We start from the raw sequence: 17,115 nt of genomic DNA, 5'->3' as shown, positions 1-17,115 counted from the left end.
AAACAGGTAAACACTCAAAGGTACAATCACAAGTCAGAAGGAGTCTGGCCAAACCAAAAGGAACAGGGTGCAGATTAGAGAAAACCAGGAAGAGCTTGGACACAGGGTGTCAGGGAAGCCTCTTAGGCAGCAGAGTTGGAGGTGCAGGGGGCAGGGAGGCTCTGAAAAGCGGGGAGAAGCCATTCTAAGCAGAGAGAACAGAATGTGCATGGCTTCCAGACAGGAAAGGGTTTCACCTTCCTAGAGAAGCAGAGGGGTGAGGCGGGCCCGTCCCCAGGCCGGGGGAAGGGGCTGGAGCTTGATACTCAGATACCCCAGTGCTGCGGGATGCCATGGGAGGCTCAAGGCACACTGGGGGGAAGGCACTGGTTTCGGCTGTGTGAAGCTCACCGTGGAGACTGAGTTTCAGGGCCGCCAGAAGGAAAGCAGAGCAGTTAGGAAACTACTTCAGTGGTTAACTCAAGAGAAGACGTTGGCGTGGGGCAGGATGACAGCAAAGACAGGGCTCACAGACCCCACCCCCCACCCCATCCTAGCAGCTCTGAACCACACGGCCACACGACACGCTGGGGGAGACACGTGCCTACAGACTCCCCCGGCCGCCAGCCACACAGGGCACATCAGACACGCGGCCGCCCCGCCTGAGCGCCGCTCTGCAGGCACCAGGCCCGCGCGCATCCCCCGTCTCGCGAGGTCAGGGCACCATTGCCAGCTACAGATGTGGCGGCTGAGGCTGCCACGGTTAAATGATTGGCCTGCTGCCCCTGAACTGCAGTCAGGACACAAACCCACCCACCTGATCTGATTCCGGTTTTGCCCAAAGCAGTCACTTTCCTGCTCAGGACCCCGTGGTTCTTCCCACAGATCCCAGCTCCCCGCTTCGCCAGCCCCGGCTCTGCTGCCCTCTGCCCGGGCCAAAGCTGCCAGCCATTCCAGGGATCCTCCGCCCCCAACTCCGTGGCCGGCCACCTGGGAAGCGGCAGGCAGTCCTTATAAGGTGGCAGGGAGACGCTTCTGCTGGCGGACACAACCAGACCCACAGCAAGACGTGGGCTCCAAAGGCAGACGCGCTTTTAGCACTGGAGCTGCAGCCCCACGATGGCAGAACAGTCCGTGTCCGCGAGACGCTGCCTGGACCCGGGCACGGGTGGGAGACGGCCAGGGATGCTGGGGAGAGCAGGCCGGTGTCCCTGCACCGGGCGGGAGGCTGGGGGCACGACCCCCGGGTCTCTGGCATCTCACGGCGGGGTGGCGGGCTCCGCTCTCCTCCCCCATACCCTCTCGTCTCCCACTTCCGGCTGGGCCTCTGTCCTCTCCCTGGGCGCCCCACTCCCACCCTGCCCACCCCTCGCTCCCTTGCTCCCCAAGCACCAGGGGCTCTCAGAGCATCCTCGTGTGTGTGTGTGCGTGCGTGCCCCCACATCATTCCTGAACGGCGGGAACGTGTCCTTTCCTACAACCGCCCCAAGTGCAGGAGGAGTAAATGGAAGGCGATGAGTAGAGGAAATGTAGGCGGCGGTATTACACCGAGCAAGCAGGAACAACTCCAGCCCACACAAAAGGGGTGTCCTGGGAGAGTCCACCCTCTGGGAAGTGGCTGTGCCCCCGCTGTGCCGGACCCACCCACTCTCCATGCAAGGGGCTCATTAGCTAAGGAGCCGGATCGAGAGACAGTCACAGCTAAAGGGAACAGCGTGGACGCCCGGGCTCACATCATGACAGAGGGCTTCTGCCAAGCGCTGCCTAACAAGCGCTGGCCTATTTCTGGGCCAGGGTCCCCCCCCTCCGGCTCTGCAGCCCTCGGCTCAGACCAGGCCACACGCTCAGCCTTGGAAACCAGAATTCCCAGCGCTCAGGGTGCCCTGAGTGCAGCAAATCCCCAAGGGCAGCCACCCTGGCAGTGACACTGAGTCCAGACAGGGGCTGGGGAGAGCCGGAGCTCTGCTCTCAGAAAAATGGGGAGAGCCGTGGCTGCAGAACCCAACCCTGCGGGGCCTCTGAACACAGATTTCGTGTGTGCAAAGCACTTTATCAGTGCAAATCACTAAGTAAGTACACCCGGAGTTCTGTCCTGCTTCTTAAAATTGCCAATTGTTCCTTTAGGGACTTTTCCCTTTCTGTTCTGTTTCACTCCCAAGTTTCATTTCTCTGTAATAGAAACACTTCTGCTCCAAAGCAACATATACATTCTCAGAAAACGCCATAGTCTCTAAAATCGCACACGAACAGTAACGGGACTTACGTGAAAATGGGGTGAGGACAGACCACTCAACACCTACCAAGCGTTATAACTAGAGTGCTAACAAAATAACTTGGACGGCCCAGCAGGCAGGTCCGCGCGGGCGGGGGGTAGAGGCTGCCGCGGTGAACATTAAAAAAGTCCCCAGAAAGTCTAATGGAAATCCCGGCAAAAGTGCAATTAGAGCAAGGCCGACGGGTGCAAAGGCAATGCAGCCGGACGAGGCGATGCGGCCGCGCGCCATGAGGGGTGAGGGCTGCGGGTGCCGCAGGAGGCCCGGGCCCTGCTTTCCCCCCAGTCCTGGGAGCCGCTCTGGGCTGCACAGCAGTCACACTGAGGGCTCTTCCCTCCTCTGCTGAAGCGGGCCAGGCTAATCCCACTATTCCTGCTCCTGTGTCTGGGCAGAACGCCAGATGAACCCAGACAGTGCCTGCACCATCCTAACACCGCTCACCCAGCGCATGCGTCCCGTTCACAGGACAGAAATTCCCCTGAAGCGCAGCCCTGGGCTCCCGTGGAGCCCCGTGTCCCCAGGGCCCCTCGCAAGAGCCTCCCCGGGGGGCTGCAGGGCCGCCCCCTCCCGCGGAGCCGAGACTTCCTCCAAGGCAGGACCTCCCTCACTCACACTCGTATCCAGAACACCTCACACCGGGCCTGGCGAGCGAAGCCCCGACGCCAGCCTGACTTTGTAAGAAAGGAACAGAGCTCCGGTTCCTTGGCACACGTACCCGCTGAACACCCACCCGGTAGCTGTAGACAAACAAGCCGAGGGGCGCATGGACGTGTCCTGAGCTCCAGCTTGTAGCTCACAAGAGGCATCTGTCTAAGAGGGACCTCCTGAGGCTGAAGAGTTGCTTCCCACCAAGGTAACGGGCATTTCAGATGTTGTCACAGACAGAAGCAGTAGCAGTGCTGCACTGTGCCCATTCAAGACCCAGGATCCATAAACCTTCCCGCAAAGAAAGCCGAAGACCCACATGACTTCACCGAGGAATTCTCACAAACACGTAAGGGACAAATAAAACAATTTTTATACAAAAAGAACTGCTTGGTTCTGTTTACGTGAAGTTCAGGTCTAGGGGTGGGAGGAGGGTCTCCCGTCTACCGTCTGTGGTAAATAATTGTCTTGAGGGCCAGCCGCCTTGTCTCCACAGCCTGAGATGGTCACGGCTGGAGCCTGCAGGGCCGCTGGAGGCCAGGACAGCGCCTGCCCACCTGCTGGATGACAAGCTCTGGCCGCCGGAGCTGCCCTTCAGGCTGAGTTCCTCCCAGGAGGCCAGGACCCTCAGCCACTCTGGCTCCTGGGGGTACCCCATCCCCTCCATCAAGTTCAGACATGCCTGAATCCCGGTGGGGACCTGAGCCGAGCCACTGCCAAGGTGCAGGCGGGTGGAAGAGATGCCACCTGTCCTTCATGGCCACCCGGGAGCCTCAGAGGAAGAGTGCAGGAAAGAATGTGGGCAGCTGTCCGCACCAGGTCAGCACGGCCAGAGGAGGCCATCCAGAGTGGCCTACAGAGATGGAGGGTGGTGGCCAGGACCAGGTCTCCCAGAGCTCACCTTTGAGGCTGGTTCTTGGCGAGGCTCCCATTTTGGTCTCATATATCGGGTGGGACCTGGGGACAGCCCAGGGTCGCTGGGCTCCAGACTCTGGTCTCTTTGACGTGAAATAAGAACCCCCGAGAGAAAAGCCCACTGCCTGAACCCAGGCCAGAGAAGAAAGAGGATACCTGTCATCCTCTCTCCCCGCAAAGGTACCCTCCTCCCATGGCTGGGGCTGAAACACACTGCACTTCAGACACACCATTAATTGTCAAAAGCGTCAGCCACCACGCACACTAACAACAAGTTAGACGTCAGGAGACACGCGGCATCGGGTGGCGCGGCATCCTGTTACTGGTGACGGTAACTCTGAAGGTAACTGCTCGCGGGGGCGTCCACCAGGCTTCTCCGCCGGGACTGCTCATCCCTCTGTGATCGGCTGTACCTCGTGGTGCATAGACTTTGAGATTCTGTAAACATCTTGGCCCTCATCAAACTTTCACCGGTGAGTTTTATCACCTGACTGTTCTTCCCTGAACCGGTTATTATGATGACAGTTGCCAAGTGATGACCTGCTTACACTCAGTCATCCCTACTCATTAGTGAGCTGGCATTCTCCTGCACGCAGGAGTTCCTCCAAGTCATTATTTAACAAAACAAAACAAAGCTCTCCTAGCTGTGTTCATCACGAGGGCCTAGAAGAAATGACGCTCCAGCAGCCAAGAGCGCTCCTGCTGAATCTTGGTTTCTAAATACCATTCTCCACTGCAAGAAAACAGGGCTCCCTGGAGAAACGGCTGATTCCAAAGCCAGAAAATACAATGGAGCCTGAAAAGCCTTTCTGTGCCAGAAAGTAAGAAGTGCTCAAAAACGTGATGGGAATACTCAAAGAGAAGTCAGCTTGAACAGGCTCTCATTCACCAAACTTGGGCATCAAAGTGAATAACAGGTATGGACTGTAACACATTAAACAAAAATAAAATTCCCTAAGTCCACTGGCATGTAAAAAACGTAATTTAAGGAAAAGCAGGGAAAGGTAAACCTCTTCTCTACAGAAGAAGGACAACTGATACAGTGGAAGGAATGAAAAGAAATAAAATTACCATCTGACATGGTAATAATTGATCCAAGCAAGAATCATCAACAGGGAAAACACACCTTTACAGTGATGAACGCTAGCAGTGATGAGATTTAACACAACAGCAGTGGGACAGATTGACCCCGTGTGCCGTCCTATGGGATGGGCTGAAATGCACACACCATCAGGTAGACAGTATTCCCACCAAAAATGTTCAACTTGAGAATCTAATCATAAAGAAACAACCAAACTCAAAATAATGTATTGCCATGAAAGAGAGGGGGGGAAAAAAAGACTGAGGAATGCTTCCAGATTAAAGAAAACCAAAGGCACATATTAAATGGACGTGTGACCTTTTATTGGAATCTGAATTTTTTAAAAACTATAAAGAAAATGATCGGGATAACTGGGACATCTGACTATAGACTGTACCATGTCAATGTTAAAGCTCTTGAGTATAATTGCGTGTGTGTGTGTGTGTGTGTGTGTGTGTGAGAGAGAGAGAGAGAGAGAAAGAGAGAGAGAAAGCGAATGTAGCAAAACACGAACCATGTGGGAATTTGTCTTAGTTTTGAAACTTCGAAGTTGTGAAAAAACACACACTAGTTCAGAATGACTCATTCTGAAACCACAGACCACATTAGATTAGTCAAATGGACACAAATGTGTGTGTGTATAACTATATATATATGTATATATATATATACACACACACAGATATAGATATGTATATACAAACATATCTTTTAATAGCAGAGACTTTTTAAAAAGCACAAAATGAATGCAGTATGTGTGTGCTTGTGTATGTATTAAAAAACTACGCTTCTCATGACTTCTGAAAATGCCAAACTTAGGAGCTATTTACCCCTCTAGGCGATGCCAGTATGTCTTTTCCCCTCCCTCTCCTCCTCAGTCTTCCACTCTCCCCGGCTTTATCCTGAGGACACCCTCCACGGGCTTGTCGTGTCTCAACAACAAGCTGGTCCATCCCTATCGGGGCAGGTCCCCCCAGCACACATGTGTGTACACATGTGCACACACACACTGACAACCCCTAGACACGTCACACGCTAGTAACTGGACTCGCCTACTGGAGATGCTGGGGGGAGCAGCATGAGCCCTGCTTATAAAGAAGAAGCAAAGGCAACCTTAAACCGATGACAAATAACCTAGAAAATACCCACAAGCATGCAGAGAGCTGCAAGGGAATCCAGGGTGCCTCCCAGAGAGAGTGTCGTGAAAATCGGCAAGAGTCAGCAGGTGCAGAACATCCCAAGCAGGGAGAATGGCACGTGCAGAGGCCTGACCTCGGCCAGGGAATCCAGGGGGTCCTGAGAAGCAAAGCAGAGACACAAAGGGGAGAGGGGGGCGGGGGAGGCCGGCCCTGTCCCCAGGCGCGAACAGGGCTGAAGGGGCAGCAAGGATGCAGGGCTGGCAGCGGGGACAGGGAGGAAGCAGAGGGGGGACCAAAGAGACCGGGCTGCAGGTGGGGTGAAGACGTGCAGCCACCAGCACCTGGTCTGTGATGTCTTTCACTAGCGCTTGAGACTCTACATTATAAAAAAAAAAAAAAAAAAAGGCAGCTTTGGCGCTGGCGTCGGCGGTGTCAAAATCAGCCTGGAAATCAAGATGTGGGACGGAAAGCTGCTTTGGGGAGCCCTGTGCGGGGCAGGGCGGTAGCAGACCGGCCAAAAGCAAAGCCAGTGGGGCTGAGAGAGGAGAGCAGCTTGAGGATGTTCAAACCGCGCTGGGTCTGGAGTGATGCTGTCAGGAGGGGCTGGATCCAGAGCCGAGAAGGGCCGCCCAGCCTGGAGCTCCCCGAGCGCCGCCCCCCACGCACCCCGCCCCAAGCGGGCGCCTTAACGGCCCCCGTGCCTCTGGGATGGGCCACCTGGCGACCCAGAAACCCGGGCTCACCTGGACTCTTCCTCTCCTCGGGCCCAGCATCCTGCCCAGTCAGCGAGTCCTCCTGAACCCGTCACCCCTGTGACCCCGTGTCCTCGCCGCGGGCCCGCCGCTCGGCGCGTGGTGTCCAGGCGGACGCCAGCCTGGCCCCGCCCAGCCGCGTCTCTGGTCCCTGTTCACCGCCTGTACCCCCAGGGCCCACCTCTGGTCTCGGGGGTCCTCCCCGTCCTGGTCTTCTGGTCGGCTGCACGGTTTTCCCTGTGGCCCCTTCTGCTCCAGACTCTGCCCGACCTCCTGGCTGGCGCGGTGCGTCAGCCTGCTTCCATGGAGCCCTAAGCCAGAAACAGGTTGGCCGGGAAGAGAGGTTCCAGCCTTGCAGACAGCAGGTTCCAGACGGGATTTAGGAAAGGAGCAGAAATCAAGAGGAAGGCTGCCTGCTGACCAGCCTAGGGCGGCCTCACGCCTGCACTTCCCGCGCAGCTGGGCACATATCCCTCACGTCCCCACCCTTCCCTGGCTGAAGCTTGAGACCCAGTGATGGAGGATGGGGTTGGAGGAAGAGTTTTGATTATATACAATCTATGCCACAGCAAGAATCCGAACCATGTGAATCCAAAAGTGGTTTTTCAAAACTGACTCCAAAAAATTTAACCTTAAATCAAAAGTAAAAATATGAACGCTAAAATTTAAAAACAAACAAAAATAGAAGAACTAGGGGGGAAAAGTCAAGGAACTCTTCCAGGGGAGAACAAAAGACTAAAGTATTGGAACCTTATATGGAAGAGTACATTTACAAGACAGAAACAGTCAAGGAGGGAAAGTCTCCATCTACTTATCAAGAATCCCAGAAGGAAAAACAGACGGAATGGAAATAAGGAAATAATCTAGGAAAATTCTTTTTTAAGATTTCAGAACTGAAGACAGACCTAAGTCTTCAGACTGGCAAGGCGTCGTCCCCAGGTGAAGGAGAAAAGCTGAAAGTCAACATTTAGACCCAACCTTGTGGAATTTCAGAATACCAAGCAAAGCAAAAGATCCCAAAGGCTTCCGAGGAAACAGAGTTACAAAGAAGGATTACACCCACGTCGGACTTCTTGGGCACCCTGGGTGTTAGAGCAATGCCTTCAAGCCACAGCGTACCCAGTCCAACTACCAACCACGTGTGAGAAAGGAAAACGTTGCTGGCACGAAAGAACCCACGTCCTGAAAAAGCTACCTACGGATGGTATATAGACAAACATGTGGAATCCCAGAAAGAGGAAAGAAAACATGCGGGAGGGGGGCAAGAAATGGCAGACGCACCCCAAGAGTATGATGGGGAGACCCAGCACGACACCCGGCGCAGCACCAGGCACCCTCCGCAATGAGAGTGAAGGAGCTGGGTCGTCCTCTAATTTCCAGACGGGGAGTTGACGATGCAAACACGAGGCTGACTAAAATGGGGCATAATTCTGAGCAGTGGGCGGCACCTACAAACAGAACCCACGTGACCTGCCATGAGACCCATCTCCTGGAGAAGATGGGCTTACTGACAGGAGGGCATTTCTGCTCCAGTCACCCTGCGCTGCTCGGGAAACACGCGCGCACGACGTTATACGCGCCGGGTATCGGTTTCCACTTTTCAGAAACTCTCTACAAAGTGCAGGAAACTTTATTATAGATACAGAATAAAATGCAAATGTTATTAACCTTGACACTGTAAAAGCAATGGTATAATATAAATGTGTTCAATACGTAATTTGTGCAGGAGAAAAAAACAACAACTAAGAAGCAGTGGTTGCCTCTAACAGGCAAATGGGAAATCAGAGGTCAGACTGGGTGACTTACTTCCCCCAGTTTACCCTTTTATATGGTTTCATTCTCTTTACTACGGCATGGATTGCCTTTGGAAAGTAAAACCTCCTACCTGTCCAAAGTAAGGTAGAGACAGGGTGACAGCAGAGGTGGAGAGATGGGGGAGGGAGGGTGGTACACTTTTCCTCATTTTTCTTGACAGTTAACAGCTACTGCCTACAAGTGATGGAATTAGAAATAGAGGCTGAAATAGGATCCACAGGAAAAAAAATCAAAATATAACAGAAATTGGAAGGAACAGGGCTTGTCTTGTGTGGTGGGCAGTCGAGAGATTCTGTTTCAAGATGGCAGCACAAACCCAGCTGTCACCGTGGAGGGCGGAGTGGCCCTGGGAACCAGTGTGGGAGGGCTTCCAGGCAGAGGGGCTGGTGTGGGCCACTCGGCCTTTCCCTGTGGAGCCCTCTGTGCTTTTGAATACCTACTTCTTCACACTAGTTGATTTCTAACGTAGAACACGACAAACAAAACCAAGTCCTTCGTGGACTTACCAGTGCCTTGAGGACAAAACCCAAATTGCTCAGCAAGCCTCCGGGCCCCCCTGGACCCGCTGTGCTAGGACCCCGACCCTGAGGCCCGGCAAGCCCACTCCTCCCACACAATCCCTACCGCGCCGTAACCCTCCATCCTCCCATCCTTCTCCCACATGAAACTTCGGCATCAGCCCCCCAGAAGGACCACCGCCCCTGTCAGCCCAGGCCGAGTTAGAAGGCCATCCTCAGCCCGTGACAGTCTGTTCCCAACTTTAATTCTTTCAAAGAAGGTACAGTTGCTCTTTGCTGTCCAGTCCCTGCTGCCCACGGCAGTGTCTCCAGCCTGTCAGCCTCCGAGGTGAAGAGCACAGCCTGCTAACGGGTCTCCTGGGTCGGGGTGGGGGGGGGCGGTATAAGAACCACGCTGAAGCCCGGCTCCTGAGGGTCAGTAATGAGTCAGAAGCATCAGAAAAGGCTGGGCGTTGCTTCCCGCATCTGAGGAAGGGGAGGTGGCCAACAGGCTCCCGCGGTCCGGGCAGCTGAGTCACATCCTGTGATGGTTCATGCACCTGCCAAGGCACCGCGGCCTCCTTCCCCTCTGGCCACGGTGCTGTTCCGCTGCGTCCTCTTTATCCTGGTGACATTTAAAGGGTCCCACTCATGACCCCCGGGGTGCCCCCTCGTCCATGCCGAGAGGCTGCAGCCTCTCCCTCCAGGGGACACAGGCTTACCCAGCCCTGGCCGTGTGACCTGGGCCGATGACAGCTCTCTGAGCCCTGTCCTCCCCACCTGTGGATCTGGAGGTGACAGGATCGCCCCCAGAAGGCTGTCGCAGGGGCTCACCGAGACGAGGCATGGGGGGGGGGCAGAAAAGGTCAAAAGAGTGGCTGCCGCTCACAACTGTGCCCTGCGTTCCGGTGTCCGGAGCACACCTGTCCGCCTGCGTGTCCCTGCCCTGGTGTTGTGACCCCGGCCGGCAGGCAAGCGTGAGGTGGAGACAGGGTACCGCAGGGTAGCTGTGCCCGCGGTCACAGCTCGTCTGCCTGTGCAAACGCAGTTAACTCTGCCCCTTGACACATACTTTTTCTGCACGTGATCAAAGGCCACCCGTGCTCTCCGGAATCCTGTGCAAACGCTGCTGAGCCGCAGAGCCGGGCACTGTGTCCCTGCGAGGCTGCTGCTCCAGCATCAGAGCCCGAGGGCCGCAGCCTCCTCCGCAGAGGGGCTCCTGGCCACCATGGCCCAGGGCAGCCTAAGGTCGCGGGGGACCCCGTCCCCCTCCCACGACCCCCCAGGTGCTCGGGGCTCCGCCTCCACCTCCCTCTGCCCCAGGGGCTGCTGCACGAACGTCCAGCTGGTTGGACTCTACCCGCAGCGAGGGGACGGGACCCCAGGCGCCCTCCAGATTGGAGATGGGCCGGAGGGAAGCAGCGGGTGGGGGGGGGGGTGTGATCCCCACAGGAACTGGTCCAGAGCTGCCAGAGGGCACAGGCAACGAGGCCCAGGAGGGACTCTCGGATTCCACCAAGAGGGGGCCCTGCAGGGGTGGCCTGACGGGGGGGGGGTGGGACACGGTGACAGCGGAAGCGGAGGACGTCAGACTGGACGGCATGTCAGAGAAGCTTCCTGTCAAGGAAACCAAGGACCGGCGGCATGTGGGTGGGGCGGGCGTGTGGGTGGGGCGAGCGGCGACGGAGGGTCGGCTTCGCACGTTCGGATAGTGATGGGGGTTCCCTGGGGCCACGGTAACAAAGCGCGGCGAACTTGAGCGGTGGCTGACACCACTCACTCCCTCCACTCCCTGGAGGCCAGGAGCCCGGAATCAAGCGCGGCAGGGCCACGCTCCTCACGGGCTCTAGGGGAGGCGGGGCTCTGGTGGCCGCCAGCATCCCAGTCTTTGCCTCCATCTGCAAACGCCTTCCCCCTTCTCTCTGCTTGTTTACTTTACAGGAATGGGGTTTCGCTTAGGGGCCACCAGGTCATCCCGGGTAAGCTCCTCCTCTGAAGATCGACATAAGGTGATGTTCATTCTTTTCCCACCTAAGGCCAGATTCACAGGTTCTGGGGATTAGGGTGTGGACACCATTCAACCCACTCCAGTGGGAATGACCTGGAAAAGAAAGACAGCCCTGGTGTGGAAGAAGGGAGGACCCAAGGCGGGGAGTGGCGGGACCCAGAGCTGAAACCTTCTTTCCCAGCTTTATTTCAAAACATTACAGGGACTTCCCTGGTGGCGCAGTGGTTAAGAACCTGCAGGGGACACGGGGTCGAGCCCTGGTCTGGGAAGATCCCACATGCCGTGGAGCAACTAAGCCCGTGCGCCACAACTACTGAACCTGCGCTCTAGAGCCCGAGAGCCACAATTACTGAAGCCTGTGCGCCTAGAGCCCGTGCTCCGCAACAAGAGAAGCCACCGCAATGAGAAGCCCGTGCACCGCAGCAAAGAGTAGCCCCCGCTCGCTGCAACTAGAGAAAGCCTGCGCGCAGCAACGAAGACCCAATGCAGCCAAAAGAAAGTAGATAATGTTTTAAAAAACATCACAGGTGAATTTTATTGTATGGGAACTGCAGCTCAATTTAAAAAAAGTGAAAAAATAAAAAACACTCAAAACTCCCTGCCAACCTCCTACAGTTCAGTCCCCTACAAGGAGCTCAGCGGAGGCCACCTTTCCACCCAAGACAGTCTTGCTAAGAGGTCCCCAATACCTCCCTCCCAGACTGGACACGTGAGGCTCTGAGAAGACGCCTCCACGCGGCAAAGGGGGCAGGAGAGTGAGCATCCAGGGACAGACAGACACAGCACCTGCCATCCTGCTGACCCACCCAACCAACCCAGCGCCCCCAGAAACACCCTCCTTCGGCCCCAGCAGACACTCAGCAGCGCGGTGCAGGGGAAACGGGGTCCAGGAGCCGGGAGAGCAAGCCTCCAGGCGGGCAGAGGGGAACCACGCGGCACTCCAGTGGCCTGGGGTGCGGCTGACAGGCAACAAGATTAGGGAGGAGGAAGGGCTCCTGCCGGAAACGCCTGAGCCAGCAGCTGCGGGCAGACACCCCTGCCCCGCAGATCCCCGCCCTGCCGGCTCCCCAGAGCACCACTGGGCCTGGACCCCCGGCCGGGGCCTGCGTCAGGAACCGCGCGCACGTGAACTGCAGTTAGCGGATGTTCTCCTGTGTGTGGACGCCCCTCGCTCTGAGGCCAAGGGCAGGGCCCGGTGTAGGCAGACACGCCTCCTGGTCAGGTTGGCACAAGTTCCCGTCTTCGTTTCCGGCCATCTCCTCGGGCGCCCCTTTCCTGCAACGCTCCCTGGTCAGTATCTGCCTTGACAGCCGCAGGGCTGCGGGCTCTGCGGCCTCGAGCCGTGCCCACGGCGGACCGCGCGGGCCTCCGTCAGAGCCTTGGGGCGCCGGTGACGAGTCCAAGCCCCCGCTCGTGCCCGGGTAGGAGGCGGGCCTAAGCTGCTGGCCCTCACCCCGGTTACTGCTGCCTCTACAGGGAGTCCCCTCCTCCCCAGCACACTTCCAACTTCACTCCCACTGACCCGTGTCCCCAGGGAGGGCCTCGGAGCCGAGTGGGAGCTGCCCGGCCTGGGTCAGTAAAGAAGGGAGCCCCCCGTCTCCCTGACTCCCAGAGGTCCTCGAAGTTTGGTGGGACCGGAAGTCCCCGGTTACATACTGGTACTGGAATCCACACACACCCGGCCCCAGAGGTTCTGATTCGGGAGGGCCCGGTGCGGCCCTGTAATCTGCTCTTTAGCTCAGCAGGCCAGGAAGTGCTGAAACAGGAGCCGTGAGGACCTCTCCAGCCCATGACGGTGGGCTGGGCGCCAGGGCCCAGGACACATGCCATCCCTTCCTGGGACAGGTCACACACACCTCCTGCAGACCTCTGACCTGCTGCGGGCAGGCCGGGAGGGCAGGGGTGGGACCGGCACTCACTCCGAGGTGCTCCGCCCTCCCCAGCCTATATCCCGCCCTCCTGGCTTCAGCAAACGCAAAGGAGAAGTTAGCGATCTGTGATTCACATTTCTTTCGCCTTCACACACCCACACCCATACCTTTAAGACCCCGCCCAGCAGAGACCGGGACAAGAAGTAACAGATTTAAACTTTCATGGAACTTCCTGCTCCGTGGGGCATGGGGGATTCTTCCAGTAACTCGCACTGAGCTGAGGTCTCTCTGGACCTCTGCCAGGGCTAAACCCAAGGGGCTTCCGTGAGATAAGGCTGCGGCTTGTGGCTGCCTGCTGGGTGCAAACAGTCCAAAAGGCTACCAAGTAACCAACACGAGGACCAAGAGGCAGGAAAGGGAGCCCTAAGAGAAAAGAAGCTCGTGCCGTGCGCCCCGGTCCTTGGAAACCCCTGGGCTCTGTCACACCTGATGGGACCCATGGGGCCTCCTGGTCACAGGCCAAGGGCAGCAGCACGTGGAAAGGCCCAGACACACAGAGGAGGCTCACAGCCCGGCCAAGCAGGAGGCTCCTGCCCTCGCTGGGACCCAGGACACAAAGCACAGGGAGCAGGTGTGCCACGCCAGCCTGCTACAAAGGCTTCTGGGAGCATGCCCCCCCCCCCCCGTCAATTCCCTCAAACACTTTTCCCGTACAGCCACCAATTCACTGTAAGCAGAATCCGCTTCCAGAAATGGCCGTCTGCTCTCCGCCCACGTGCCAAACACTGATGCCACACACAGCGGGAACATGGGGCCAGCGCTGAGACCCAGTCCTGCTGCTACACTGATTCAGAGGCACCATCCTGCGTGTCCTCCCCTTGCCTACAGGACGCAGGTACCTACCTCTGGAATTACTGGCAGGATTAAAGGATGTAAGTTTAAAGCGCCCGACAGAGTTGGCACTCAAGAGATTAATTCCTTCCTTTCCCTCCTACTCAATTTCCCTGTCTCAGTTCTAGACCCAAAGAGATCCCAAGCTCACCCAACTCAGAAACGCCAAAGGGCATCCAGGCGCACGCGCAGGAGAGAGCGAGAGAGCTAGAGAGCGAGAGAGGAAGAGGGAGAAGGAGAGGGAGGGAGGGAGGGAGGGAGGGAGAGGGAGGAGGGAGGGAGGGAGAGGGAGGAGGGAGGGAGGGAGAGGGAGGAGGGAGGGAGGGAGAGGGAGGAGGGAGGGAGGGAGGGAGGGAGGGAGGGAGGGAGGGAGGGAGGGAGAGAGGGAGAGAGGGAGAGAGGGAGAGAGGGAGGGAGGGAGGGCGAGGGGGAGAGAGGGAGGGCGAGGGGGAGAGAGGGAGAGAGGGAGAGAGGGAGAGAGGGAGAGAGGGAGAGGGAGGGAGAGACAGAGGGAGGGGGGAGGGAGGGGAAGAGAGAGAGAGAGAGAGAGAGAGAGAGAGAGGGAGAGAGGGAGAGAGGGAGAGAGGGAGAGAGGGAGAGAGGGAGAGAGGGAGAGAGGGAGAGAGGGAGAGAGGGAGAGAGGGAGAGGTTGAAGGAGAGGGAGGGAGGGAGGGAGGGAGGGAGGGAGAGAGAAAGTAAATACTTTCAATTAAGCCCCACGTGATGCTTGTGATGCTCGGGCTCTCCAGCTCCCAGCTACACCTGGGACTCCGCTCCCCTTGCCGGCTGGCTCCTGCATCTTCGGACTGTGGGAGAAACAGCGACCCGCAAGTCCTCCAGCGTTTGGAAACCCTGGTGGCACTTTCCCAGCCGCTGGGACTGGGCAGCAGATAAACAAGGCTATACAACGCACGAGGCTCTCAGGCTGTCGGTCTCGGCGAGCCGGGAAGCACTTTAACTCTCTCTAAAGTATAAGGAGGTGATTAGAGTCCGCAAGAAGCACGCAGCGTTCCCTAAAGTTAACTAGCACCTCCACCCGGGTCGGCAGGTACAGACTGAAGTCGGGCGGCGAGTCGCGTCATTTTGCCCACGCAGATCCCAGCGTCCAAGGTTGCCCTGGAGCCTCTCTCCCCGGCCCTACCGCCCAGCGCTCGCCGGGCCCCTTCCCGCCCGCTCGGGGCGCTTTCCCCGGAGCTGCCCCGCCGGGCCGCACCCCCGGGGCCCCAGGGCTGTCCCTACTCGGGTCCCCTGAAGGAGGCGCAGGCCCGGGGCGCCGAGAGGGTCGAGCCCGGCGCACGTGTGTCCGGAGGCTGCGGGCCGGAACTCGCGCGCCCCGCGCCCCGGCCGGGAGGGTCTGGGGTCCCGGGGGCCGGGGCGGGCGGGCTCCGCGGGGCCGGGGCCTCACCTGAGCGGGACGCGCACGGCCAGGTACCTGTCGACGGCCACGGCCAGGAGGCTGAAGATGGAGCTCTGCGTGACCACCAGCACGAAGCAGGCGAGGAAGAGGCAGCTGTGGAAGTCGGTGCAGAAGCCCAGGCTGATAGTGACGGCGAAGGGGATGGCGAAGAGCCCCACGGCCACGTCGGCCGCCGCCAGGGACACCAGGAAGTAGTTGGTGGGCGTCTGCAGCGCGCTCGAGGTGCCCACCGCCGCGCACACCAGCACATTGCCGGCCAGCGCCAGCGCGGCCAGCGCCAGCTCCAGCACCACGTACAGCGCGGCCTGTGTCAGCTCCAGCGGCATCGCCAACCGGCCCAGCCGCGCTGCCACGAGCGCCCGGACCGCGCGTCTGAGCCGGGGTCTCGAGTTCTGCCGGCCGGCAGGCGGGACGAAGGCGGCGCGGGGGCGGGGGTGGTGCCTCGGCCGAGCCCGCCCCCTCCGCCCCGCCGCCGGCCCCGCGCTCCGTGCGCCCCACCCGGCGGGGCAGTCCGAGCGCTCGCACCTTCCCGGGAACCCGCGCTGGGGGTCAGGGCCGGACCTGCCGCGAGAGGACCCCGCGCCGCCGCCGCCGGGCGAGGCGACGACCTGCAGGCTTCGGGGTTTCCCCAACGCACACCACGGACACCGCTGGACGGCAGGGCTCGCCCGAGAACGACGGGGAGGCGCGGCCCGTCCCTTGGGCCGGGCTCCCCATCCTCGCCCCCAGCGCCGCCTCGGCCCCCTGTTCGCCCCGGTTGAGCTCAGGCCCCAAGGCCTCACACGGGACCCTTAACTGAATCCCCAGACCCTTCCCCTGCAGCCCCGGCGCCTCCGGAGAGCCCGTCCTGCGCCCCCTGCCGCCTGTCGGTCTCCCCAGGAGAGCCCGGGCCCAAGCCCAGGTGTTCCAATTTCGGCTCTGCCCAGGCCCGTGCCCCACCCCGCCCCCGCCCCGGGCCTCAGTGACTGACCTTACCACCCCTCGCAGCCTCGCCCACCCAGGGAGGGCGGGTGCTGACAACCTCCCCCGTCCTTCCCCACAGACACATCCGTACGCGGTGCTGCCGATTCTGCCTCCAGAGCTTCGCTTCTCTCCACCCCAAAGTCGCGGCTGGTGGTCCCGCCTCACTGCCTGTTCCCAGCATCCACCCCCATCGCTGCCCTGGGTCCCCGCACCCTGCTCCACGATGCTCCGGGGTCCTCGCCTACAGCGTCATCATTCCAGAGCACACCTGGGCGTGCCTGGCCCCCACCCCACGTGCTTTGCTTGCAGTCACCTGACGAGGTAGTTAAGAAGAGTGTCAGGGACTTCCCTGGTGGCGCAGTGGTTAAGAATCCGCCTGCCAGTGCAGGGGACACGGGCTCGAGCCCTGGTTCGGGAAGATCCCACATGCCGCAGAGCAGCTAAGCCTGTGCGCCACAACTACTGAGCCTGCGCTCTAGAGCCCGTGCGCCACAACAACTGAGCCTGTGCTCTAGAGCCCGTGAGCCGCAACTACTGAGCCTGCACTCCAGAGCCCACGAGCCACAACTACTGAAGCCTGTGCACCACAACGAAGCGTAGTTGCTCACCGCAACTAGAGAAAGCCCACGTGCAGCAACAAAGACCCAACGCAGCCAAAAATAATAGATTAATTTTAAAAAGTCACCGTTTAAATACATGAATGAATGAACGGATCAGATGGCACGTGAACTCTATTTCAGTGTAGCCATAATAACAACAAAGCCCCTCAGCCTCCATCAGGCATGACCAGTATCACCTGCCTATGTACCAACAGGGGCAACAAGTTCTCCAAAAGCACTCACAGTGGATGTCCCGGCTGGGCGAAGTTA

The 17,115-nt window shown here is 58.7% G+C and overlaps 1 protein-coding gene across 3 annotated transcripts in view; it reads right to left on the bottom strand.

The window, feature by feature from the left end:
* The window catches only part of ADORA2B (adenosine A2b receptor), a 33,611-nt gene extending 16,839 nt beyond the window's left edge, over positions 1-16,772 (bottom strand). Inside the window, exon 1 of one of the 3 annotated variants that reach the window (XM_022560923.2) lies at positions 15,272-16,772. In XM_022560923.2, the coding sequence (XP_022416631.2) occupies positions 15,272-15,609 (338 nt within the window). In that variant the 5' untranslated portion in view covers positions 15,610-16,772. The remainder of the gene's footprint in view (positions 1-15,271) is intronic. The other 2 variants (XM_022560924.3, XM_022560922.3) reach the window with 2 other exon arrangements.
* Between the last annotated feature and the right edge of the window lie 343 nt (positions 16,773-17,115).

The sequence above is a fragment of the Delphinapterus leucas genome, chromosome 19, assembly GCF_059928025.1.
Source record: "Delphinapterus leucas isolate spDelLeu-1000000601 "Yukka" chromosome 19, BTC_Dleu_Yukka2, whole genome shotgun sequence".
In the NCBI taxonomy this organism is placed as follows: Eukaryota; Metazoa; Chordata; class Mammalia; order Artiodactyla; family Monodontidae; genus Delphinapterus; species Delphinapterus leucas.
The sequence above is the reverse complement of the archived record's forward strand: the minus strand, read 5'-3'. Positions and strand labels throughout refer to the sequence as shown.